The sequence below is a fragment of the Bacillus rossius genome, chromosome 15 (genome assembly GCF_032445375.1).
Source record: "Bacillus rossius redtenbacheri isolate Brsri chromosome 15, Brsri_v3, whole genome shotgun sequence".
Taxonomy (NCBI): Eukaryota; Metazoa; Arthropoda; class Insecta; order Phasmatodea; family Bacillidae; genus Bacillus; species Bacillus rossius.
In genome coordinates this window covers 45,132,842-45,160,471 of record NC_086342.1, presented here as the reverse complement: position 1 = coordinate 45,160,471, position 27,630 = coordinate 45,132,842, and the positions used below count along the sequence as shown (strand labels likewise).

The 27,630-nt window shown below is 44.5% G+C and overlaps 1 protein-coding gene across 5 annotated transcripts in view; it reads right to left on the bottom strand.

The window, feature by feature from the left end:
• LOC134539564 (ankyrin repeat and LEM domain-containing protein 2 homolog) overlaps nt 1-20,680 on the bottom strand; it is a 31,894-nt gene extending 11,214 nt beyond the window's left edge. The window contains exons 1-7 of one of the 5 annotated variants that reach the window (XM_063381709.1): nt 20,603-20,680; nt 20,101-20,246; nt 18,743-19,065; nt 15,513-15,824; nt 13,563-13,715; nt 11,474-11,664; nt 1,602-2,599 (exon numbers count right to left, since the gene is read on the bottom strand). In XM_063381709.1, the coding sequence (XP_063237779.1) occupies nt 1,602-2,599; nt 11,474-11,664; nt 13,563-13,715; nt 15,513-15,824; nt 18,743-19,065; nt 20,101-20,227 (2,104 nt within the window). In that variant the 5' untranslated portion in view covers nt 20,228-20,246; nt 20,603-20,680. The other 4 variants (XM_063381707.1, XM_063381711.1, XM_063381708.1 and 1 more) reach the window with 4 other exon arrangements.
• Between the last annotated feature and the right edge of the window lie 6,950 nt (nt 20,681-27,630).

The following is a 27,630-nucleotide window of genomic DNA, read 5'->3' as shown; positions in this document are numbered from 1 at the left end:
CACGGGAAAATATTTTCCCATTAAGTAACAATTATTACAAATAACATAAATTAGTTTTAAACTATATAAATTCCCTCTTTATTACAAAAATACAAACTGCAAACAAATTTAAAGACTTCAGTATAAAAATCAATATAAAAATTAGAAGTGAAATACAAAATGAGAAACAGTGGCCTTAAAAAATGTTATGAAGTCCTTTCTTGGAGGGGGGGAAAAGTCACCAAGCCTAAATTAGAAATGAAAAAAATTACGCTATTGTAAAAAGAATATCAAAATTTTTGCTTGTTTGTTTCATTTTACAAACAACTTTATGCAACAGAACAATTTTCAATAAATTTTAACTTGAAAAACGTAAATTACAAAACAATCCGATCGTAAGAAAACAATAACGGATATATTCAGTTCAAAGATTAATGAATGCGCAAAATATGAGATCCGTGCACCATTTTCATAATCATTGCTAGTTTGCGCCACTAGTCTCGCTTGGTGCTGGCCATAGATGCTACTAGCGAAGTGCACAGTCTTCCTGACACTATCCATATCTATGGTGTGATAAAGTTATTTTCTTACGTTTACAAAGGTAAACAATGAACGTTTTTCAAAATAAAAGCATTAAAACGTATTTTATCAGGAATAATATAACAAAAAAATTAGTGCATTTCAAGACTTTTCCGCTTCGTAAAAACATATGAAACGGGAAATTAATGATTTTATAAGTGTATGTTCCGGGAAAGTAAACTATTGTAAATATAGTACTTTCGGCGGGACAAAAATTAATCGGCGTATGACACGGGAAAATGTATGAAACGGGAACGTATCATCGAGGTTCTACTGTAGTTGTATTTTGTACGATGGTGACTCAAAACTGAATACAAATGAACAAGCATTCCGGTATGGAAAAAATGTATCGAACTTACAGTTTCGATACTCGATACTTTGCGATACCATCAGGTATCGAAGGTATCGAGGTATCGAGGTATCGAAGTATCGAAAATCCCATCACTAATTCCTATGCTTTCAACTACAATATCCATGACAAAGCTGCAGCAATAGTTGGTGTTTTTTAAGTCTGGCTTTTATATTCCTCCAGCTCATTTGCACAAGTTCCCGCTCACTGTAACACACCTGTTAGTTTTTATAGGTGAAGCTGACAAGAAAGAGAAGCTTGCCGCCTTTCCTCTCTTGAGGAAAGGGACTGGTGGAACATATACGTACAGAGAAGGAAACGTATACCCTTCCTTAGTCTTTTTCTTAGTTCGAGTGGGGGAGGAGGGGTGTAGCCTCAAAGGCAGGAGGGGAAGGGCTGCCCCACTCTCTCCCAAAGAAATAAAGTAGGACCAAACACCATGCCCTATTTATTAAGTGCCAATACCCAAGACGAATACCATGGAACTCTGCTACAGAAAAATATATGGTGCGACCCATATTCAAGAGCAACCCTTACAATTTAATTTTTGTTAGATTTTTATGCCCAAAATTTTTCTCGATCCGACCCACACCCAGGGGAAGACGGTAACCGAAGAATCTATCTTAATAACCGTCATGTTAACACCAGCAGTTTACTAAAGGCCTAAATCACAGTAATATGTGTAATTGCTCACCTGACTCAGTTTTTGTCAACGTTTCCTCGATGGCGACATTGTTTCCTTTATCGACTGCAAATTTTTTTGCCTGGTTCCTCTTCAAAGACGACATCTTCCTGGAGTTCCTGAGGAAGCTGGTGGTCTGCCAGCTGCAGGAGCAGACCTCGGAGGACGACCACGCGTGTTCGTACCCGGGGTGTCCGTCCTCGTCGTCCCCAGCCCCCTCGTCGCCCAGTCTCGTCAGGGCTCGCAGGATGCTCTCGGCGATGCACCTGACCTGGGCGTTGACGCGGGCGGACCGCGTCCCGGGGAGCGGCCTCTGCTTCCTGTGGGCCGTGCTGCTGTCGGGACAGTCGCGGTCGTCCTCGCCGGACGAGCTGGAGTCGGGGCCGGCGGCCAGCACGCTCCCGAGGGCCCGGGCCACGAAGTCCAGGTCTTCCTCCAGCATGCCACGCAGGCGCCCCGCCACGACGGTCGCGATCCTCGAGTGCAGGCGCTGGAAGTCGACGCGCCGGAAGCGCTCGTCCAGCAGGTAGCTGCCGACCAGCGCCTGCAGGTGCTCCACCTCGGGCCTGAGGACGTCCAGCGCCAGCTCCCGCATGCTCTGCTCGCGCCCGATCACCGACGCGTGCACCAGGCCGTCGTGGAGGCGCTTGGCGAACACCTGGCTCGACCGCTCCACGTAGGACAGCTCCCCGCCGGCCGGCAGGGGGGCCTCCCGCTCGGCCGCGACCCAGCGCCTCTCGGGGGGGGCCGGCCGTCTCGCGCCCGTCGCCCGCCCGGGGGGCGCCGTGTCCTGCAGGCTGCACGCCCCGAAGGCATCGCACAGCTCCGACACGGGGCTCGCCTGCGCCGGCGGTGCGTCGCGCCCGAGCCCCGCCTTCGCCTGCTGCTGGAACCTCGCTCGCAGGTGGTCGTCCAGGCGCTGGAGACCGTCGGGAGATGACAGGTCGGTGAACGTCTTCAGGAAGCCCCAGTACTCTTTCCAACCAACATCCAGCTGGTTTGCTAAATCTCTGTGCGGGAAAAAACATTAAACCTTACATTCCGAGCAACCAAACTGCAGTGACAAATGTGTCGGTACGAATGCAATGTTTTTTTTTTTTCAGTCACATCACATCCACACTTATGAAGGTTTTATTCTGAATTGTTTAAATATATTATTTTACCACCTACTTCATCAACAGCACTAACATCTTACAAAACAATTGATGGAATTCAGGGTAGTCAGATATATGTATTTCTTATCATCAAGGGTTTCATTAAAAAATTACCACGTGTTGATATAAATTTCTAATGATTGATAATTATTCTATGAGGGCCTCAGCTCAGATAAATCTTTTTTTTTACAGTATCTTCTAGCTTGGAATTCCATACTCCCAACCACCACCAGCTTTGTTTAGTAACACCTTCGATTGTTTGCAGGATTTAAGAACACACTAATTGAAACTAAACATCCCATATCGTTTATGAAACTGCTAGTCTGAAAGTTTCAGGTGCGATCCTTACTTTGAGTTACATTTTTGTGCCGGAATTTGTGCTCGTCAAGTTATGTCCTATCTTCCCCTAAAACCTGACATACGAACCAAAAAATGTTGAAAATACCTGTACAAGGAAACTCTGGTAAATTAAGTTCACGATCACATAGAATTCACTACGGCAATGGGTAAATTCTCTACTTGGAGTACAACCAAAAAATCACAGGTATTTTATGATTTAATTCATGAAAGAGATTGTGAGCTTTAAGAAAATAGGTGATCAATAGAATTTTGATTTTCCAAACAGGCATCATAAAAAAGTCTCAAGATGAATTTACTATTTGGTTAGGATAGCTACATTAAAGATACTGTGAAATCACGTAAACGGTTTCCTAGCCCTGGATACCTACATATTAAAGTTATTTGCTGAGCAACCATAAAATGATTTTACAGTATTTGTAACGTAGCTATACTCACCTAATATAACCAACCACCCACGATGTTTTAAAGTATTATTAAAGTATTGACGGTGTAACCCTTCTTCCTCCTTAATTGGAAGAGGGGTTGCGTCCCCGACTCACTCTGGGCGCGAAGGGAAAAAATAAATATTAAAACCAGGCATAAAAAGCTAAACAATATAAATTCCCCACACCACTGCCCAGGGGTCAGGCCAAAAAAATTCAAAGGATATAATAGTAGAGTAACCATTAAACAAACAAGAGGCAAGACTTTGGACGTATGTTATTAAAAAATAGAAATTTGCAAAAATAATTTTTACTATACATAACCATACAAGCTTAGTTACAAAAGCTGACGTTAATAATGGCAGCATCTTATCCCCATTTGCGATACTAACAATAACCTTTAAAAAATCGTAAAAATATAAATACTGATAACAACAAGTATAAAAATATATAAGGGCGTGAGGCGTGGCCACTATAAAATATCAAAATTTACTGACTGCCCTAATACCAAAAATCAAACAAGACAATCAATACAAATATATAAAAAATCTACAAAAATAATACTGAAGTACAAACAAATTATTTAAATAAAGTTCTTAAACTCTCAATCAACGGTTTAGTCTTTCTTCAGATGTTCGTTGCTAAAGACTTGCCAAAAAAACAAAGTTAATATCCTAGGCGTGCGCTGGCTTCCTGACCTTCCTCACCAACTCCAGAGTCTAATGCCACGCCGGGCCATAGGTACGAATTCACAAAGGCGTGAACGATGACCAAAAAAAAATTATCTTATTTTTAAGGGAAATGTAGCAAAAACTCTTCACGTAACATAACCATGTTACCACAGAAGTATTTATCATCAGCTTCAAACAAAGTCTTACTTCTTTATTAACTTGCCAATGATTTTATAAAAACGTAGAATGGCCGCACCAACCAACATCAGGCTGCGCATGTAGTCCAATACCGATCGCATACATTTAATAATACTGCACAAGCTGATATATTAGCTAAATGCAACTTTAAGTATGCAAATTCCGAAGACAAAGTCTCAAAAACAAATTGCAAAATGTTCGTTTCTTCCAAACTTATACTTTTATGGCAACTACAGGCAAACGGGCGACCTTATTAAAAAATCCCACACTGGAACAACGTGTGAAACAAATGGGCCTCTTCACCAAACAGGCTAATAAAAGTTCCGTCCAAATAAAATTTAGTATGGGAAAATACACAGTTCACTAGGTTTGCCAAAAACCAGTGCAGCACCACGAGGGTAAAAATCAAAATCGCGGCCTCTCTTTACCTTGATTTCTTCTGTATCACAGGGCAATCCATTTGCCCTGTCACCCATCGTGGAGCCTCCAACCCAATACTCTTCGTCGCCCGTTGCCGTCCGGCATACCAGTCCGCGCCGTCACATGGCTCTGTCCTCGACGGTCGCTCGGCACAAACTCACCCGGCCCCAGCTGATTTTTTCTCCCCGGCAAGCCGAATGTCTGACGTCATCAGCCAACCGCCGGGCGCTCGCCAAGTGGTATTTACGTGAAACACAATCGATGTTCTTAAACTCATAATCGATAGCTACCAAACGGCGTATAACTAATTAACAGAAACAAATATAATTAAAAGAATTTACAGATAAATTAACATTAATTAAAAAAGGCGTAAAAATACGTAAAATAAAAAACCATATAAAACTAGAGACCAGCAACAAAAATAAATTACAAGTAAAAATGTGGCCCTGCCGGCCACAACCTCCGCCTTGAACAAAAAAAAAATTTAAACAGCAACCTTAAAAAACTAAAACGTCAAAAAAAAACCTTGGACTTGGAGACAAAGTATTCTCAAAAACTTCTAATCCAACAAACCAGCCCAAACTCAAACAAACAAACCTGCAACAAGGAAAACTTGCCTCCAAAGCCTCAGTCAAAATTTCAACGCTCAAAAAAAAAAAAAAAAAACAAGAGAAGGATTTTCCAACAAGTAACGGAAAAGACAAACTAAACTCACAAACCGAACAAACGGGATCTAAGTATGCCAAAACAAACAAACAAGCTCCAAAGTCAAGTCCGAAACGTATTAAACAAAACCTTCTCTTTTAAAAACAAAAAAATCAAAAACTAAAGACCACTATAATTCCTGGTGCTGTTCTTGCTCCCGCTTCTTTTTAAAGCAAACTTTTTCTGAATGACCATTTTTGCCACAAAAACCACAAACAAATTTCTTAACCTTCGAAACCGAGCAATCCTTAGCAAAATGCCCTACCTTATTACACTTAAAACAAGTCTTATCAATTTTTTCATTACGCGGCGTTTTAAAACAAACCGGTTTAAAATTGATTTTGCCTTTACACTTATCGAATTCACATTTAGCGTAAAAAATATTATCTACCTGGATAGCCCAAGTGTTGAGTTCCTCCACACTATTAGGTCTGCCAATAAATGCGCATTCGTGTCTGATGGCAGGATTTAGATTTTCCAAAATAATAGCTACAAAACGGTGATCATCTAACTGCAGACCAAATACTTTAACGTGATTTCTAATATCCTGTATAAATTCTAAGGTGCTTTCATTTTCCCGTTGAAAACGGAAAATCAATTCCTTAATTAGATCGTCCTTCACCCTCTTAGGGCACAAATATTCCCACAAATTCTCTTTCACTACCGACCATCCAACAGACTTATTTATATCTGACGTAATCACGTCTCTAGCGATCCCGCTACATTTAGTCGAAATACACCTTAACAATTCTTGCTCATTTTGTAAACAACAATTAGTTTTCAAACTATCTACCCCCAAGCAAAACTTTATTAAATCTCTTGGCCCACCGGAGCATAAAGATGGCAACCTATCCAGTTCCTTAAAAAGCAATTTACTTTGCATAGCAGTATTCAATGAATTTACTTGGCTGATCTCCGAATTCTCCACATTTTCCTCAACAGGTTTTTTCCTCCCTTCTTTAATGTGGGTACTTAATTTCCTGCGTAAGGTATCAATGTCATCCTCCAGACCACTCTCTACTCCCGCTGCTTGCAAATTAGCGTAAACCTGTTCTTTGGGAAGTTTATAAATCCAAGAAACTGACATTATTAAAAAAATCAAAAAAGTCAGCAAAATCGCAAAAGTCCAAAGTCTCTGCCAAGCAGAGTGGCGCAGGTTGTAACCCTTCTTCCTCCTTAATTGGAAGAGGGGTTGCGTCCCCGACTCACTCTGGGCGCGAAGGAAAAAAATAAATATTAAAACCAGGCATAAAAAGCTAAACAATATAAATTCCCCACACCACTGCCCAGGGGTCAGGCCAAAAAAATTCAAAGGATATAATAGTAGAGTAACCATTAAACAAACAAGAGGCAAGACTTTGGACGTATGTTATTAAAAAATAGAAATTTGCAAAAATAATTTTTACTATACATAACCATACAAGATTAGTTACAAAAGATGACGTTAATAATGGCAGCATCTTATCCCCATTTGCGATACTAACAATAACCTTTAAAAAATCGTAAAAATATAAATACTGATAACAACAAGTATAAAAATATATAAGGGCGTGAGGCGTGGCCACTATAAAATATCAAAATTTACTGACTGCCCTAATACCAAAAATCAAACAAGACAATCAATACAAATATATAAAAAATCTACAAAAATAATACTGAAGTACAAACAAATTATTTAAATAAAGTTCTTAAACTCTCAATCAACGGTTTAGTCTTTCTTCAGATGTTCGTTGCTAAAGACTTGCCAAAAAAACAAAGTTAATATCCTAGGCGTGCGCTGGCTTCCTGACCTTCCTCACCAACTCCAGAGTCTAATGCCACGCCGGGCCATAGGTACGAATTCACAAAGGCGTGAACGATGACCAAAAAAAAATTATCTTATTTTTAAGGGAAATGTAGCAAAAACTCTTCACGTAACATAACCATGTTACCACAGAAGTATTTATCATCAGCTTCAAACAAAGTCTTACTTCTTTATTAACTTGCCAATGATTTTATAAAAACGTAGAATGGCCGCACCAACCAACATCAGGCTGCGCATGTAGTCCAATACCGATCGCATACATTTAATAATACTGCACAAGCTGATATATTAGCTAAATGCAACTTTAAGTATGCAAATTCCGAAGACAAAGTCTCAAAAACAAATTGCAAAATGTTCGTTTCTTCCAAACTTATACTTTTATGGCAACTACAGGCAAACGGGCGACCTTATTAAAAAATCCCACACTGGAACAACGTGTGAAACAAATGGGCCTCTTCACCAAACAGGCTAATAAAAGTTCCGTCCAAATAAAATTTAGTATGGGAAAATACACAGTTCACTAGGTTTGCCAAAAACCAGTGCAGCACCACGAGGGTAAAAATCAAAATCGCGGCCTCTCTTTACCTTGATTTCTTCTGTATCACAGGGCAATCCATTTGCCCTGTCACCCATCGTGGAGCCTCCAACCCAATACTCTTCGTCGCCCGTTGCCGTCCGGCATACCAGTCCGCGCCGTCACATGGCTCTGTCCTCGACGGTCGCTCGGCACAAACTCACCCGGCCCCAGCTGATTTTTTCTCCCCGGCAAGCCGAATGTCTGACGTCATCAGCCAACCGCCGGGCGCTCGCCAAGTGGTATTTACGTGAAACACAATCGATGTTCTTAAACTCATAATCGATAGCTACCAAACGGCGTATAACTAATTAACAGAAACAAATATAATTAAAAGAATTTACAGATAAATTAACATTAATTAAAAAAGGCGTAAAAATACGTAAAATAAAAAACCATATAAAACTAGAGACCAGCAACAAAAATAAATTACAAGTAAAAATGTGGCCCTGCCGGCCACAACCTCCGCCTTGAACAAAAAAAAAATTTAAACAGCAACCTTAAAAAACTAAAACGTCAAAAAAAAACCTTGGACTTGGAGACAAAGTATTCTCAAAAACTTCTAATCCAACAAACCAGCCCAAACTCAAACAAACAAACCTGCAACAAGGAAAACTTGCCTCCAAAGCCTCAGTCAAAATTTCAACGCTCAAAAAAAAAAAAAAAAAACAAGAGAAGGATTTTCCAACAAGTAACGGAAAAGACAAACTAAACTCACAAACCGAACAAACGGGATCTAAGTATGCCAAAACAAACAAACAAGCTCCAAAGTCAAGTCCGAAACGTATTAAACAAAACCTTCTCTTTTAAAAACAAAAAAATCAAAAACTAAAGACCACTATAATTCCTGGTGCTGTTCTTGCTCCCGCTTCTTTTTAAAGCAAACTTTTTCTGAATGACCATTTTTGCCACAAAAACCACAAACAAATTTCTTAACCTTCGAAACCGAGCAATCCTTAGCAAAATGCCCTACCTTATTACACTTAAAACAAGTCTTATCAATTTTTTCATTACGCGGCGTTTTAAAACAAACCGGTTTAAAATTGATTTTGCCTTTACACTTATCGAATTCACATTTAGCGTAAAAAATATTATCTACCTGGATAGCCCAAGTGTTGAGTTCCTCCACACTATTAGGTCTGCCAATAAATGCGCATTCGTGTCTGATGGCAGGATTTAGATTTTCCAAAATAATAGCTACAAAACGGTGATCATCTAACTGCAGACCAAATACTTTAACGTGATTTCTAATATCCTGTATAAATTCTAAGGTGCTTTCATTTTCCCGTTGAAAACGGAAAATCAATTCCTTAATTAGATCGTCCTTCACCCTCTTAGGGCACAAATATTCCCACAAATTCTCTTTCACTACCGACCATCCAACAGACTTATTTATACCTGACGTAATCACGTCTCTAGCGATCCCGCTACATTTAGTCGAAATACACCTTAACAATTCTTGCTCATTTTGTAAACAACAATTAGTTTTCAAACTATCTACCCCCAAGCAAAACTTTATTAAATCTCTTGGCCCACCGGAGCATAAAGATGGCAACCTATCCAGTTCCTTAAAAAGCAATTTACTTTGCATAGCAGTATTCAATGAATTTACTTGGCTGATCTCCGAATTCTCCACATTTTCCTCAACAGGTTTTTTCCTCCCTTCTTTAATGTGGGTACTTAATTTCCTGCGTAAGGTATCAATGTCATCCTCCAGACCACTCTCTACTCCCGCTGCTTGCAAATTAGCGTAAACCTGTTCTTTGGGAAGTTTATAAATCCAAGAAACTGACATTATTAAAAAAATCAAAAAAGTCAGCAAAATCGCAAAAGTCCAAAGTCTCTGCCAAGCAGAGTGGCGCAGGTTGTAACCCTTCTTCCTCCTTAATTGGAAGAGGGGTTGCGTCCCCGACTCACTCTGGGCGCGAAGGAAAAAAATAAATATTAAAACCAGGCATAAAAAGCTAAACAATATAAATTCCCCACACCACTGCCCAGGGGTCAGGCCAAAAAAATTCAAAGGATATAATAGTAGAGTAACCATTAAACAAACAAGAGGCAAGACTTTGGACGTATGTTATTAAAAAATAGAAATTTGCAAAAATAATTTTTACTATACATAACCATACAAGCTTAGTTACAAAAGATGACGTTAATAATGGCAGCATCTTATCCCCATTTGCGATACTAACAATAACCTTTAAAAAATCGTAAAAATATAAATACTGATAACAACAAGTATAAAAATATATAAGGGCGTGAGGCGTGGCCACTATAAAATATCAAAATTTACTGACTGCCCTAATACCAAAAATCAAACAAGACAATCAATACAAATATATAAAAAATCTACAAAAATAATACTGAAGTACAAACAAATTATTTAAATAAAGTTCTTAAACTCTCAATCAACGGTTTAGTCTTTCTTCAGATGTTCGTTGCTAAAGACTTGCCAAAAAAACAAAGTTAATATCCTAGGCGTGCGCTGGCTTCCTGACCTTCCTCACCAACTCCAGAGTCTAATGCCACGCCGGGCCATAGGTACGAATTCACAAAGGCGTGAACGATGACCAAAAAAAAATTATCTTATTTTTAAGGGAAATGTAGCAAAAACTCTTCACGTAACATAACCATGTTACCACAGAAGTATTTATCATCAGCTTCAAACAAAGTCTTACTTCTTTATTAACTTGCCAATGATTTTATAAAAACGTAGAATGGCCGCACCAACCAACATCAGGCTGCGCATGTAGTCCAATACCGATCGCATACATTTAATAATACTGCACAAGCTGATATATTAGCTAAATGCAACTTTAAGTATGCAAATTCCGAAGACAAAGTCTCAAAAACAAATTGCAAAATGTTCGTTTCTTCCAAACTTATACTTTTATGGCAACTACAGGCAAACGGGCGACCTTATTAAAAAATCCCACACTGGAACAACGTGTGAAACAAATGGGCCTCTTCACCAAACAGGCTAATAAAAGTTCCGTCCAAATAAAATTTAGTATGGGAAAATACACAGTTCACTAGGTTTGCCAAAAACCAGTGCAGCACCACGAGGGTAAAAATCAAAATCGCGGCCTCTCTTTACCTTGATTTCTTCTGTATCACAGGGCAATCCATTTGCCCTGTCACCCATCGTGGAGCCTCCAACCCAATACTCTTCGTCGCCCGTTGCCGTCCGGCATACCAGTCCGCGCCGTCACATGGCTCTGTCCTCGACGGTCGCTCGGCACAAACTCACCCGGCCCCAGCTGATTTTTTCTCCCCGGCAAGCCGAATGTCTGACGTCATCAGCCAACCGCCGGGCGCTCGCCAAGTGGTATTTACGTGAAACACAATCGATGTTCTTAAACTCATAATCGATAGCTACCAAACGGCGTATAACTAATTAACAGAAACAAATATAATTAAAAGAATTTACAGATAAATTAACATTAATTAAAAAAGGCGTAAAAATACGTAAAATAAAAAACCATATAAAACTAGAGACCAGCAACAAAAATAAATTACAAGTAAAAATGTGGCCCTGCCGGCCACAACGGAAGGAAAACATGACATGAACTGTACCGGCCAACTCTCTCCAGGCCCTTCTCGGAGTCGAGCAGGCGGTAGTTGAGCGGGACCGGGCTGCCGCTGCACCTGTCCGAGCGCGGGGGGGTCTTCCACTTCTTGCGGAACACCGCGGCCTGGTCGCGGTCCATCGGCCCCGCGTACGCCTTGATCTCCACGCGCGGCTGCAGCGGGTCTCGCGACAACACCTGCCGGCAGCAGGAGCAGCGTGAACCACGCACGTCTGCCAGTGCTCGCTACGGTTATCCACCAGTTCCGACAATTACCAACAACCAACGCTACAGGTATCACTGTTGTGCCCAACACGCCAGCCTCTTGATTTACTGAAATCTGTAAACCATGACTATGCGTGGGAATGTGGTTTCACAACCCGAATTCTGCACCTATGCGGTGAGGCTGCTCAACGTTCAGAAATGTTTCTATCTTCTTGGATCTCTTCAGGTAAGTGTACGACTACAGATTTCAGGAGTCAAAACTCACGACATGGTTTACAGATTTCAGTAAATCAAGAGGCTGGCGTGTTAGGCACAACAAATGTGATACCTTTAATCAGACTGCCAGAGAATTACATCTTTAGAACCAACACTACATCAAACAGCATCAAAGGAACCCGATTCTAATGAAACAAAAGTATTTTAACTAAATCGAATTTCAAATGATTAAATGCTTGAATTGCAACGAAATAAATCAAAGGGAAAGAACTGAAATGTGTGGAAGTGTTGCCATACCCAACATATCATTGTGAAACAACCGAAATATTCGGAAAACGAAACAAATTGAAATGAAATACAACCACATAAACAGAAATGAATCGAAACCTTATTTAACAAACAATATTACTTGATAAAATAAAAATTAAATTATTTGTACCCAAATGTAATTGAATCGATGAAATGAAGTAAAATTACATGAAACAGCATCAAAATCAATACTAACTACTATTCGACTATTCCTAATCAACAGCAATGACATTATAGGTTTATTAACATTTGTTATGATTTTATCCTCAATAGTTTTAGTCGCATGGGTTTTACAAAAGTAACATTCCCACTTTTACAATTTACTCAAAAATTGCTTCAATAATTTTCCACTCAATTGAGATCATTGTCATCAATAATAATAAAATTTCTCTTCTCTTCACATTTGTTCCGAAATAAAGAAACAAAATTATAATTACTCACATGATATAACCCATAATCTTTTTTCTATGAAGTCACTCACTAACGAGCCAGGTGTCATGTTAGGCTATCAAATGTTCCTTCCTTAATTTCCCTGTCTTGTAAAGTGTTTGTTTGCCACTAGTAACCTTGTTGTCCACAACACGTTAAACAATTCCCTACACTTTGATGAGACAGTTCAATGATTTTGATGAGACAAAAACATCGAACTTGGACACATTTATAACTAGAAAAAAGATTATATGGTGAATTGCGATAAAAACTAAATAACACCGAAACAGTAACAGAAAAAAATAGCTTAAACAATTCCAAACACGGCATATTTGTCATTTCAATCTTGAAAACAAAATATAATTAGTATTATTTTTGTCACACGCACCAGAAGGGGATGAAAAAAAAAAAGCCAACAACCATGGACTACAACACAAAACGTGGACACTCCATTGAGCTAGGCATTAAAAGAAGTAATTGTCATAGTTTCAAAGGCATATAAATCTAGAGTCTCAATCGATCTAACACCATGTGAAACAGTAGCAGCTTACGTGCTGCATAGATCTATGACAATACAGATGTTGCAACTTAAAAATATATTTAAAAAAACATAAATAATCGTTTAAGTTATAGTTTAGGCCAAGAGATAATTGTTCACTGTATGAGGAAACATGTTTACAAAAAAAATATGAAAATTTGTGATTTAATAAACAAAATTATTTTCCAAAATGGTCGATTTTGTTCAACGAAATCTGGCCTATTTTACTAACAATTTTTCAGGGACCCTATCAATCATTCTCTCCAAACTTCACTCATAAATGGATGGTTCACAAAATATAATGCAACTTGCAGGTGTGACTTTCAGAAATGTTCCAAGAGCTAACTCGACGCCCGAGAAGTGCCTACGACACACCTACCGGGGGGCAGTCCGGGGCAAACACTTCGCCCACCATCGGCTGGACAGAGTTGTCCTCGGACCGCAGAATAGGCACGTAGAAGCGATCCGTCAGGAGACTCAGCAGCTCGTTCTTCAGGCCGGCACTGGGGTTCGGCATGCGACTGCAGATAATCTGCAAACAATAAAAAAATAGACATATTTTTCCAATTCAAAACATCACAGAGACTTTAAAAATAAAAAAAAACACTGAGACTAACTCTACTTTCTTCCTACACATTACTAAGAAGACGACGTTCGAAAAACACGCACAAGATTGAAAACCCATTTGGAACCAACAAATTCAGGTCTTGCATCTTCCCGTTTCTCTAGATGATATAGTGATTGTCATTACGCTGTTCTTAAATGGTTTAATATTTGCAAATATAACTTTTAAAATGTTGTCCTCCCAGTGTGAACAATTACCACATGCATTTTCTTAAATATGAGTGTTTGGGAAGTCTCGACAGTTTCAAAGTTCCGGGACACGAGATAACACACGATCAAAGTCCTGGGACGTCTCTGGATTTCAAGACTTCTCAATATAAAATTATAATAAGAGTTCATTTTTGGCAAGATGTATCAATAAAAAAAAGTTAATTTTAGTAAAAAAAATCAAAATTTATTGAACATAAAATAAAATTCTAACATATATAATGTTAATTACTATAGTCTAAACAATTTGTATGTTTAACTTTTATTATCACAGATTCAGTTTTTAGGCAATAAAATCTTCAAAATTTAAAACAGACAAATAGGAATCATACTCATATTAATCATTAATAATCACCGACTAGTCTCTATTCGTCAGTCATATAAATAATATAATGAATTAACAATTGGACTTCTTTGCGGATTTAATAAAATATGCTTTTAAAAAAATCAGAGCGTTAATATCTTTGTCCGACAATCTGTTTCCAATTGTTGTAATAATGCCATCGAACAAGGAGAACACTCTCTCGTTTCCAACAGTTGTTGCTTTTACTGTGTTTAAAGCTTTGTGAAGCAGTTCCAAACTTTCAGTACATTTTCTGGTAACTTCAAACTGCAACTCCTTTTTTAATGCTGCTCTTGATTTTTTTTGCACGAATTTTGGGTACACATTTTTTTTTTGATTACCGGTTCCATTTGACTTTGAAACGACTTGAGACTGTGATACTTTAAAATAATGAACCTATTTAAAGTGCAGGAGGGGTGGATGCCTTCCTGAATAAATATGTCAATATAATTAATAGCCATCTGCTCCTATTTTTTATAGCAATGGTATAGAATTCAAATGAAAACTATTTAAAAAATAACATTCCTACTCAATATGGTTATGTAAAATGTTCCAGTTCAGATTTGACTATCATACAGAAAGTTTGTGAAATATTAACTCTTGACGCGTCGTCCTGTGACTGTAGTAATTGCCAGGTTGCTTTACCCTTATTTATGACTCTTACAAGGCTAGGCACAGGCAGCCTCCCCTCCTGGGAAGCTGATCCAAATTAATTTTTTTCTCGAGGTTCGTCGGAATGGGCCTCAGTGGGTTTGAAACGTTTCCAAAAAAAAAGCCCATGCACTGCAAATTTTTTCTTTTTGTAAATTGAACCGAAATTCGTACATTTAGAAGAAAACAACTGTTATCGCTACAAAGTAATGTTCGCAATTAACACTTGAGTTTGGATTCTTAACCAGAAATGTTCGCAGGCTTTCACGGCCATTGTCTGAAGTAGCTTGGCTTTTGGGTTGTAGCCGCGTCCTTGGCGGATAATTCACCGGCGTTTCGGTCGACATTGCAGTAGGTAACTGCTCCCTGATGATGGCGACTGCAATGTCGACCGAAACGTCTGTGAATTATTCGCCGAGGACGCGGATACAACCCAGAAGCCGAGCTACTTATCAACCAGAGGTTCATGCTCGGTGTTGTCTGCACAGCCAGGTAACTACTCACGTCCTTGGGCGCCTGGTCCCACTTGTTCCTGAGCCGCTTGTCGCACTGCGGGTAGGACACCAGCACCCGCACCGCTTCGACGGCGCCAAACTTGGCGGCGAAGTGCAGGGGCGTCTCGTTGGTGCCCTTGTCGGGCGTGTTGAGGTACAGGTCGAGCAGGATGCGGGCCCGCTCCTCGCACAGGCCGGGGTCCTCCTCGCCGTAGAGCAGCGCCAGGTACGCGGGGTCGCCCACCGTGCTCAGCAGCATGTTGCACATCCGCGCGTCGCCCGCCTTGGCGGCCACGTGCAGCGCGTTGTAGCGCGGGCCCTCCTGCGCCACACCGCCACCGTCTACGCCACAACGCCACAACGCTCCGCACCGGTTAGAATAGCGGCAGACAGCGCCTGTCTCCACCACAACGCCACAACGCTCTGCTACGTTTAGAACAGCTGCAGACAGCGCCAGTCTCCGCCACAACGCCACAACGCTCCACACCGCTTAGAACAGCTGCATACAGCGCCTGTCTCCGCCACAACGCCACAACGCAACAACGCTCCGCATCGTTTGAAACAGCTGCAGACAGCATCAGTCTCCACCTCAATGCAACAACGCTCTGCATCGTTTGAAACAGCTGCAGACAGCGTCAGTCTCCACCTCAACGCGACAACGCTCCGCATCGTTTGAAACAGCTGCAGATAGCATCAGTCTCCACCTCAACGCAACAACGCTCTGCATCGTTTGAAACAGCTGCAGACAGTGTCAGTCTCCACCTCAACGCAACAACGCTCTGCATCGTTTGAAACAGCTGCAGATAGCATCAGTCTCCACCTCAACGCAACAACGCTCTGCATCGTTTGAAACAGCTGCAGACAGCGTCAGTCTCCACCTCAACGTAACAACACTCTGCATCGTTTGAAACAGCTGCATACAGCATCAGTCTCCACCTCAATGCAACAATGCTCTGCATCGTTTGAAACAGCTGCAGACAGCGCCAGTCTCCGTCACAACGCTCTGCATAGTTTGAAACAGCTGCAGACAGCGCCAGTCCCTGCCACAAGGCCACAACGCAACAACGCTCTGCATCGTTTGAAACAGCTGCAGACAGTGCCAGTCTCCACCTCAACGCAACAACGCTCTACATCGTTTGTAAAAGCTGCAAACAGCACCAGTCTCCGCCACAACGCAACAACGCTCCGCACCGCTTAGAACAGCTGCAGACAGTGCCTGTCTCCGCCACAACGCGACAACGCTCCGCATAGTTTAGAACAGCTGCAGACAGCGCCTGTGTCCGCCACAACGCCACAACGCAACAACGCTCCGCATAGTTTTAAATAGCTGCAGACAGCGTCAGTCTCCACCTCAACGTAACAACGCTCTGCATCGTTTGAAACAGCTGCATACAGCATCAGTCTCCACCTCAATACAACAACACTCTGCATCGTTTGAAACAGCTGCAGACAGCGCCAGTCTCCGTCACAACGCTCTGCATAGTTTGAAACAGCTGCAGACAGCGCCAGTCCCTGCCACAACGCCACAACGCAACAACGCTCTGCATCGTTTGAAACAGCTGCAGACAGCGCCAGTCTCCGCCTCAATGCAACAACGCTCTACATCGTTTGAAACAGCTGCAAACAGCGTCAGTCTCCGCCACAACGCAACAACGCTCCGCACCGCTTAGAACAGCTGCAGACAGTGCCTGTCTCCGCCACAAAGCGACAACGCTCCGCATAGTTTAGAACAGCTGCAGACAGCGCCTGTGTCCGCCACAACGCCACAACGCAACAACGCTCCGCATAGTTTTAAATAGCTGCAGACAGCGCCAGTCTCCACCTCAACGCAACAACGCTCTGCATCATTTGAAACAGCTGCAGACAGCTCCAGTCTCCACCTCAACGCAACAACGCTCTACATCGTTTGAAACAGCTGCAAACAGAGTCAGTCTCCGCCACAACGCAACAACGCTCCGCACCGCTTAGAACAGCTGCAGACAGCGCCAGTCTCCGCCACAACGCTCCACACCGCTTAGAACAGCTGCAGACAGTGCCTGTCTCCGCCACAACGCGACAACGCTCCGCATAGTTTAGAACAGCTGCAGACAGCGCCTGTGTCCGCCACAACGCAACAACGCTCCGCATCGTTTGAAACAGCTGCAGACAGCGTCAGTCTCCACCTCAACGTAACAACGCTCTGCATCGTTTGAAACAGCTGCATACAGCATCAGTCTCCACCTCAATACAACAACACTTTGCATCGTTTGAAACAGCTGCAGACAGCGCCAGTCTCCGTCACAACGCTCTGCATAGTTTGAAACAGCTTCAGACAGCGCCAGTCCCTGCCACAACGCAACAACGCTCTGCATCGTTTGAAACAGCTGCAGACAGCGCCAGTCTCCACCTCAATGCAACAACGCTCTACATCGTTTGAAACAGCTGCAAACAGCGTCAGTCTCCGCCACAACGCAACAACGCTCCGCACCGCTTAGAACAGCTGCAGACAGTGCCTGTCTCCGCCACAACGCGACAACGCTCCGCATAGTTTAGAACAGCTGCAGACAGCGCCTGTGTCCGCCACAACGCCACAACGCAACAACGCTCCGCATAGTTTGAAATAGCTGCAGACAGCGCCAGTCTCCACCTCAACGCAACAACGCTCTGCATCGTTTGAAACAGCTGCAGACAGCTCCAGTCTCCACCACAACGCCACAAAGCTCTGTATTGTTTGAAACAGACACCGGCTATTTCAAACATGCTTTAACCTTTGCTAAAACATAACAGAATACCAAAGCAGCAAAGACTCATGTAAGAACTAAAATTAATGGAGTACTTTCACTAAATATAAACCCTGATTCTACATGTCCTGGTGATCCACAACACTATATACAACACTAGCGACCCACTCCGGTTTCGCACGGATGTAATCTACTAATGTGGCATCATTTAGATTTAATAAGCAAGTGCTTCTATGTTGAGGTAAGAATATATGGTTGGTTGCAATTAAACTGAAATCAGTGAAATTGATGTCATTACACCGCCAAACACCAAAACGGAGGTCAATAAATACACTTGCATAACACCGAAATGCAAAAAAATTCAACTTAATTAGTCTATTAAATGAAGCTATTCATCCCGCCTCACCGACACGGATACACCCCTGACGAGGCGGGCCCCTTAGTATTACACGTGTGGTCTTAATGGTGGTACCCAATAATTGAGTGGAGTGGACGCAGGGCGAACGAGGGAAGGGCCCACCTTCATGATGGCCGGCGTGTCGCCGCTGCTGACGAGGTAGCGCGGGTTGCCCCACACGGCCGCCTTCACGCCGGCCACGTCCCCCTGCTCGATGCAGCGCCGCACGCACGACGACTCCTGCGACCGGGGCGCGCGGAACAGGCTGGGCTTCTCGCCGTTCTCCGCGCCGGCCGGCTGCTGGGGAGACGCCGCGCCCGTCTCCGGCCCCCGGCGCGCGAACTCCCGCGCCGCGTCCTCCCGCGCAAAGGGCTTGAACCTGGCCCTCCTGTAGCGCCTCACCGCCTTCAGGGCCTGGCCCTTGTCGGAGTACACGAGCTCCGTGCCTGGTCGCAAACAACCCCACCATTACCTGCCGGGCCATCCCAACACCTTCAACCACCTTTACAAACACTTTTATATATACTCTCCAATATTAAACATAATCCAAATAATATCTGCCATTTTCTGGGTCGTACTAATTTTATATTTACATATATATCACTAGCTGTGTGATTTGTAGTTGTATCATGTGCATTTAGTTCAATGTGTTATGGTGCGAGGTGAGTTGTGTGTTGGGATTAGTTTTGCAACAGTTTATGTTAAAAAAAAAACAAAAGCAAAAATTATGGTGAGGGTAGGTCGGCTGGTAAGAAAAATTTATATCGGTTTACATCGCGATACGGTAAGGATATTTCGCGAACCGGTATTTTATTTTTTTTTCAAGTGAAAAATTTCGAAAATTTTATCCCTTTTATGAAGTAGAATATGATCCCACCTGATATAGGTAGTCTATTTTTGCGATCCCGGTGTTTTATTCCTCATAGTTCCCCATTTTTTGAGCAATCTTTATTTGTCAGTACCATGAAGTTTTCTAATGAATATAGCACACTGTTATATTTCATGATACTGCCGTAAGTTTTAACGTCTACAGACATTTCTTTGATAAAGAAATATTAGTGTTAGACTAGAATAGGGGGATTAGGCCTATAGTATAATTTACAATAACGAAAAAATATATTTAAAATATTAAATGCATGAAAAATAGTTTTTACAGTTCCCCGCCCAAAACCCCCATATTCCTACACTTGTCCCATGGGAATGTAGGGGTGATAATAACGTAAGCAACACCATATTTGTTTCATCATCAGTATTATTACAGAATTGTGATGTAGACTATTTCCCTTACTTACGAAACAAAAATATAAAAAATTAAATTGTAAATGAAAAAGACACATTTGAAGATAGTTAAGTAAGTAAGAAAACAAGATAAGAACCAAAACTAACATATTCATATGTTTTTCTTTGAGATAGCCTCCGAGCTATACAATTAGCTTAGACTTGTGTAAACAATTTACAATACTTGCAAAGCAAACACATACCATTTGCATCAAGTTGTTCATCTGGTGGAATGTACACTCCATAATACACTTCTTGTCCCGAATTACCAGTTCCATTTGTCTTAGGGATCTCCGGTACAGTAGGTTCTTTCGATGTCAAGGTTCCCATTGGGCTCGCGACAGACAAACTAAAACACAAAGATATAAAAGTGACATGTATCTGTCACTTCTCCGTTTCAAAACAGAATTCCCTAGCACTAAAAAATACAAGTCACATTAATCTAAGAGACATTAAAGAATTAATTAATAGTTTAACATACATATTTACCGACAGTACGATATGAAAAAAAAAGCAAAACTTTATTTTAGGGCCACAGGAAAAACATAAACACAAATCATCGTTAAAAAATTTAGATACAGGCTACATTAACCTTAACTACACTAAACCACCAGTACTACATAAAAAGGCAGTGATAATTTACTTTTCTAATTTCTTAGTAAAAATAAGGAATTCTAAAATCTGGAAGCTTCAATTACAACTGACTTATCGTGATCTCGCGGGTAAAAAGTGTACACAAATCATATTTGGCATGTTTTGTTTTTTCTTGAGAAGCAATCCATAGACCGACATAAGAATAGATCTCACCCAAGTGCCAAATTAATAGATATTAGACTAAATACCAAAATTATATCACATCAGAATTGGAAAACATTTTTTAGAGAGTATTCTACATCAATGTCAGGAAGACATCAATAAAATTAATAAAGATATTTAAATAACTCTGCAGCCATCTAGACCACTGTCATATACTATCAAGACGAATAAGTTTTTTTTCTAATTTGATGTAAATTCACTTTTCAATACCTAAAATTAAAAAAAAAGAAGTCATAAAATTATGTTAAAACACATCTTTAATAACTGAAAGCATGGACTGGGCATTCTTGATGCCTGGGTCTTAACCTGGGTAGCATCGCAAAGAACCCTCAGTGTGACGTCGACCCAAGTGTCTCCCCGGCTCCTTCAGGCCGTTATGCCTCGCCAGCGCCATCTCTTGAGTGTTTAGTGCGACGCAAGTGTATGTGATGTGCGACGTTTTGTTTCTGTACAGGATTTGACATATTATTTTATTGTACATATATTTTTGTTTTACGTTTTTGTATATATTTTGCTTATATTTTATTATAATTAATTTAGTATTGAAGGGTAATGTATTTGTGTAAGTTATATTTTTCACCGGGCGCCAAGGCCGTGGCTTCCGCCTGTGACCAATCAGTGTGTTCCGCTGGCTCGCGGAGAGGGGAGAGACGCGGGTGCTCGGGCGCGCCAGGCGGGGGAGCCAGTCAGTCGTCAGCCAGACGCGAGTGGCAGCGGTCACGGAAGCGGGCCGCTCCGGGCTAGTGGGAAGTCAGTCGCGGACCCGGCATGAGAGTCAATGGACGTGTTTGTGACGTCGCTCCGGGACGGTGAGATTGAGCGGGCGCGGTATTTGCAATAGCTCTAGACTTTGCCGTGCAGAAGTGATTTCAGCTTTGCAGTCGAGTTTGTTACTTTGTCATTCAGTTGCGTTCTCTCATCTTGTCTTTTTTCTCACGTGTGTTCTTCTATTTATTTTTGCGAGTCGCGGTTTATTTTTGCAAACTGGACATTCGCTGTCGCATGTACTGTGCTTTTACGTTTCTTCCCGGTCACTGTGGTGTATAGTCAGACAGCCATCTTATTGCACGCGAGTCATAGCGAATCCAATAATTTACACTGTAGGTAATACTCGTCACGGGTGGGATGTCCCGTATTTTCAGTACCAAGTGCGCGGAACCGAGCTTCGCCTTATAGAAATAGTCACAGGCGGAAACGCGGCAGCCCCATGTAAAGTGTTCATCTTCTTGAATATAAAGGACCAGGAAACTTTATTCGAGCTGTTCTAATTTCAATTATGGAGACTAAGTCCCTCGGTCACGAGGCCCGAACCTCCCTCTACCGAACCCTGAGTAGCCGGCAAGATAGAAACATTTCAGGGAAAAGTCGACCAGCCTACGACAAATGCACTTCAAAGTGAAACATAACACCGGTCAGCACACTGCCTCCCGAGGCTGCGTCAGTACTCGCTCACCCAGCGCCGAGGCCGTTCGCGTCTGTGCACCACTGAAACAAACTACAATAGTGTAAAAATTCTCAACCTGTTTTTTTTCTTTTTGCTCCATGGACAGTCTAGGTCCGACTAGATCCGAAACAACCAGCCATTTTACCTAATGCTTACAATTCTCCATAATGTTATTGGGTGGTTCGATGCATTATTTTTATAGTTGATGAGCCGAAAAGTGTGGAGCCATCCTTGTGTACTGTAGTCTAGCCACAAGACTCTGAACTTCATCCTCACTGGACTGCCTACGGGCTAAGTGTGCGAACTCTTCAAAACAACTTGTAACCTTCATACTGGGATGATGCAGCGGGTTGTGTATTGATGAACTCTCCTTGTGTAGGTGTCACCCACTTCTCACCATTCACATTTGCTGGGCGAATCGTGTAACAGTTTATTGTATTGGTGAAACTTGAACTCCTGCCTAAGGACAGGTGCGTGAATGCAGCACTTCAACTACAAAGTAAGGAAACATAAGACTCGGTCATGCATTGCTCTGAACGAAATAATTAAGTTATGCTGCAGGTTCCTTAAAATCGCAACGAAAGCAGGGCAGACCATGGGACCGATGCAGAAAGAGCACGAAACTTATATTATGAATGTTACAGGTGGTGATGGCAAGATGTTGTAGACTCCATGGTGCATGGACAGGACCAACCCCTGGCCGAGCGTGCGGCAACTGGTGCGGCCTTGGCAGCTCTAGGCCATCCAGGGCCAAATTTCCTGCGTGAAGTACACAGAGTGCTGGAATGAACTGATATTATATTTAATAGGAAATACAAAAAAATGATGTTACTTTTATTAACTATTACCAATTACGAAATTACATAGCAATGTTTGGAATCTATATCCGGCGGACGAATACTCACATGGAAAAGGTGAATGAACACATCAACACTCCTCGATATCCGCGTGGGATGATATCGACCCATCGACCTCAGGCACGTTCACTTCGCTGCACTCACTTACACTATCGATGCATTCGTGGTGTGTACACATTACAGGTGTGGACGTTGATGTGTCATTACAGACTGCATGACAGAGGAGCACCCATGGTCGGCATCAATATGAGAGTAGTTAACCTTGACGTCGTACCTCCGTGCCTCTGGGTTAAAGCCCGGATCACAGCCCTGTCCGCAGCGCGCCGCGGCTTTGGGAATGACGTCACTTCCGCTCCGTGCGCGTGAGAGCAGTGCGCCGGCGTCCTGGTCTCCAGTCCCGTGCGAGCCACCTTCAAGGCTAGACGCGGCCGCGAGACGCTCCATAAACTCGCCGCTATTATCGCTTTTGGATTCTGTTCTATAGTGTGTATAATCTTTTTTTTATCGTTTTCTTTACCGTGTGCGTGAGTGTTGTTTTGTATCTGGCGTGTCCGCGGGCCAAAACACGTGGACTAACACAACTAGCCTGCACCGCACATTTCTCCAGCGCGCGACATCCCACGGCAGCTACACGGGCCGGACGGTCCACCCCTGCCTCCCCGCAGGAGGCTGCTCTACGCGAGAGAGCTGGCACCGGGCAACACTAGAAAACGGCCGAGCGACGTCCGCCACATCTCCACGCATTCTACGGAGGCGGGTACGCGACATTTGGCGCCCGTATGTGTGGCGAACTGCAAGTCCACAGGAGAGCGCGTGCAGTGCGGGAAAAGAGTGTACAGTGAGTGATCAGACAGCGTGAAAATCCACCTGGGACAATAGATGGATTCACTTATTCACCTAGACAGTACTTCTGATCTCATCAACGCGAGGACGCAACCATTCCTTTCCCACGTTTTCAACACCTATCAGTTTCACGGTTCAGCTGATAACGCATCGCCGTCTCCCGTCCCGCAACCGGATTATATTTCCCGTCGATTCACCACCACCCCCCTCCAACGGGATAACGCACCGTGGTACCCCCTCCTTTTTCACCCTTTCGCCGTTCTGCCATCGGTGATCTTCGGGGCGCGCCGGCGGTGTTCGGGCGGGCGCGGTGATAGCCTGCGCGGGCAGGCTGCGCAGACGGAGCGGCCACGTGGGCCCCGTGTTTGTAAACAATGCTGCCGCGCGGGTTGACAGTTACGTGCGCGACTTGTGTGCTACCGAAAGGAATGGACCTTGTGACAGGAGAGTGGCAGTGTCGGAACACGTGTACGTGCACGCCACTGAGGCGCAGTGAGGTGAAGACAGAAACTGCTGAGGGTGTGTTGTTATGGGACAGGGATACATCATCAGAGCAGATGCATAGGGTAGCCCCAAACACAGCGAGTGCCGTGTACCGGGAAAAAGGGGGATGTGACGAGTGTAGAGGCTGCTCGGGCAACCGCGTCGGGTCGATGTTACCGAACCAGAATCCACCGTCGCCGAACCTAATTGACTGGGACACACCTACGAACTCGGCAGCGCCGCCAGTCGCGTACGCTGTGCGGGTTGCCACAGGGGCTGGGCGCATAGTGCTGCCAGAGTTTAGCGGGCTCGTGCACGAAGACCCACGGGAGTTTGTGCGGTGGTGTGAGAGGCGCATGTTACAGTGCAGTGTGCCGGTAGAGGAGTGGACCCAGCGCACAAGCGAACAGTTGTGTGGTCGAGCTCGTGAGTGGTGGACTTTGTGGGGGCGATACGATATGCAGTGGCGGGAGTTCTCCACGCGTCTCATGCAGCGATTTGATGACCGCCAGGCAGTCTTGAGCTGCAAGGCCCGTTTCTACGGCGAGGCGCAGAGGGACACGGAATCGGTGGAGAGATTCCTGGCGGGCAAGTTGCAGCTATATCGTCGCATAGCCCCAGGGGAAGCGCCGGAGCAAGCGTTGCCGGACGTGACCGCGTAAGTGCGGGAAGAATTACAACCCTTCCTCAGGCCGTATTGCAACGGGTCTGTTGAAGAATATGTGCGACAGGCCGTAGCCACGGAGGGCAACCTGCAGCGCCTTCTGGGGCGACGGATAACTATGACCACTCCCGGACGAGAGCCCAGACACGAGTACAAAGCGCCCGCTCTCCCAGAGGGAGACATGCAGCTCGAACGTCCACGGCAGATGGTAGCACGGGCAATCGAAGGCCCACCGAGTGGCAGACGACAGACCACCGCACCAGAGTGGCGGAACGCGGGGAATCGGCGGGACGGAGGCCGACCACCCCAGTGTCGCCTTGGATGCCCGCAGGACACGTTCCATTGGCACCAGGACTGCCCAAGACAACAACAAAAACAACAACAATAACTGGCGGGAAACGGGCAGCAGGGGGTGTAGGACCAACAGTTCTGCCCCCCACACCACCTAACCTCCTTCCCGAAGCCACGGCCGAGACACGCATAACACTGGGACAGCTCACTACCCCAGACGACCGGCTGATGCGGGTACCCGTAACTCTGAACGGGAGACCGACGGCTGCTCTCGTAGATACAGGTGCGAGCCACGTGTTCGTGGCCCAACACTTGGTGCCGCCAGCGGACGTCACACCGAGACGCTGTGCACTGCGTCTGGCCACGAGCACCGGAGTCGGGACAGCCATCGGGGACGCCATCATAACGGTGAGTGTGAGGGAGCTGGTTACCCAGACGGCAGCAGTTGTAGTAGAGGGACTCAGGGAGGACCTAGTGCTGGGACAGCCTTGGTTGGTAGAGCATGACACAGTGATAGCGCCGGCCTCTGGGCTAGTGAATGTTGGCAAACATGAGCGCCTGGCAGTGTATGCACTAGGTAGAGCACCACCTCCCCCGAGAGAGCCCACGAAGTTAGAAGATGTGGACAATGATGTACCCCCAGAGTATCAGGATGCATTCAGGCGGCTCATAAGGGAAAGGCAGAGCATCTTCGCCACTGCCGACCCACTCAGGCGCACAACGGTGACAGAACACCGAATCCCCACTATGCACGACCAACCAGTGTATGAGGCCCCCAGGGGATATGGTTTCCGCGAGCAACGGGTGATACGTGAGCAAGTGCACGAAATGTTGCGAGATGGTGTCATTGAACCCTCCAACAGCGCATACAACTCACGCATCGTCCTTGCTGCCAAGAAGGATGGGACCATGCGCTTCTGTGTGGACTTCCGTCCCCTGAATAGTGTCACCATTAGTTCTCCACCACCGCAGATCAGTGTGGACGAGGCCTTGGCAGGCCTGGGCAATGCACGAGTGTTCACGACCCTTGACTTACGTTCGGGGTATTGGCAGGTGCCAATACACCCAGGTGACAGAGAAAAGACTGCGTTCACGGTGCCCGATGGTAGACGATTTCAGTTCTGTGCCATGCCCTTCGGGCTCAAGTGCGCGCCGGCCACATTTCAAGCTATGATGGCCCGCGTACTGGAAGGGTACATTGGCCAGTTCGTGACAGCCTACCTCGACGACGTGATTGTGTACTCCAAGACCTGGGAGGACCATGTGCAGCACCTGTCCCTGGTCCTGGAGCGGCTCCAGATGCACCACTTGACCTGTGCCACACAGAAGTGTCACATTGGACGGAGAGAGGTGGAGTTTTTGGGGCATGTGGTGGATGCTGAGGGAAATCGTCCGCACCCGATGCACCTGGCGAAAATTGCAGAAGCTGAACCCCCTAGAACCCGCAAGCAGTTGCAGAAGCTCTTGGGCCTCGCCAACTGGCTGCGGAACTATATCCCGCAGTTCTCCACGCTCACTGCCCCTCTGACAGATCTTTTGTCACCACGACAGCGCTACCACTGGACACCGGCTGCACAGCAGGCGCTGGACAGCTTGAAGGCGGCTTTTCTCCGATGCCACACTCTGTCACGGATAAACCCCGAGAGGACGCTGTACGTGCAGACGGATGCGAGCGCCGAGGGGGTGGGCGCGGTGCTATATCAACGAGACGAAAATGGGGACAGGTGCATAATCGACTACGCCAGTGCCAAGTTCGGCCGCGCGGAACGGAATTACCACAGCAATGAACAGGAGTGCCTGGCTGTGGTATGGGCACTGAAGAAATACCATCCCCACCTCGAGGGTAGGCAATTTGTATTGCGCACGGACAACCAATGCCTCACATGGTTGCGGACCCTCCAGGGGCGGAAAAGCAAACTCGTGAGGTGGGCGCTGTTTCTACAGTCGTTCGACTTCGTTATGGAGCACGTTCCTGGAGTAGAAAACGAGCTGCCGGATGCCCTGTCACGGGACCCTGAGGAGGGATCGTGCCTGAAGGACGAGGTATCTTGGGACGAGATACTGCCACCTGGCCGTGAGACGGATCACCACCACCCAAGGGACCCAACCTGCCGCCTGCTTGCTCTAGGTGTAGACGACGACCCGCCTCCTGCGGACATGGTCGAGCTGAAACGTCGGGTGCACGATGCCCAACGCACCTCTCAGGATGCTGAGCGCAGACGCGCGAAGCAAATAGCGGAACCATGTGAGACCTGGACTACGAGGGACGGTGTGCTCTACATACGAGGACTGGGACCCGATCAGGAGTGGCGCACCTATGTCCCACCGGAGGCAC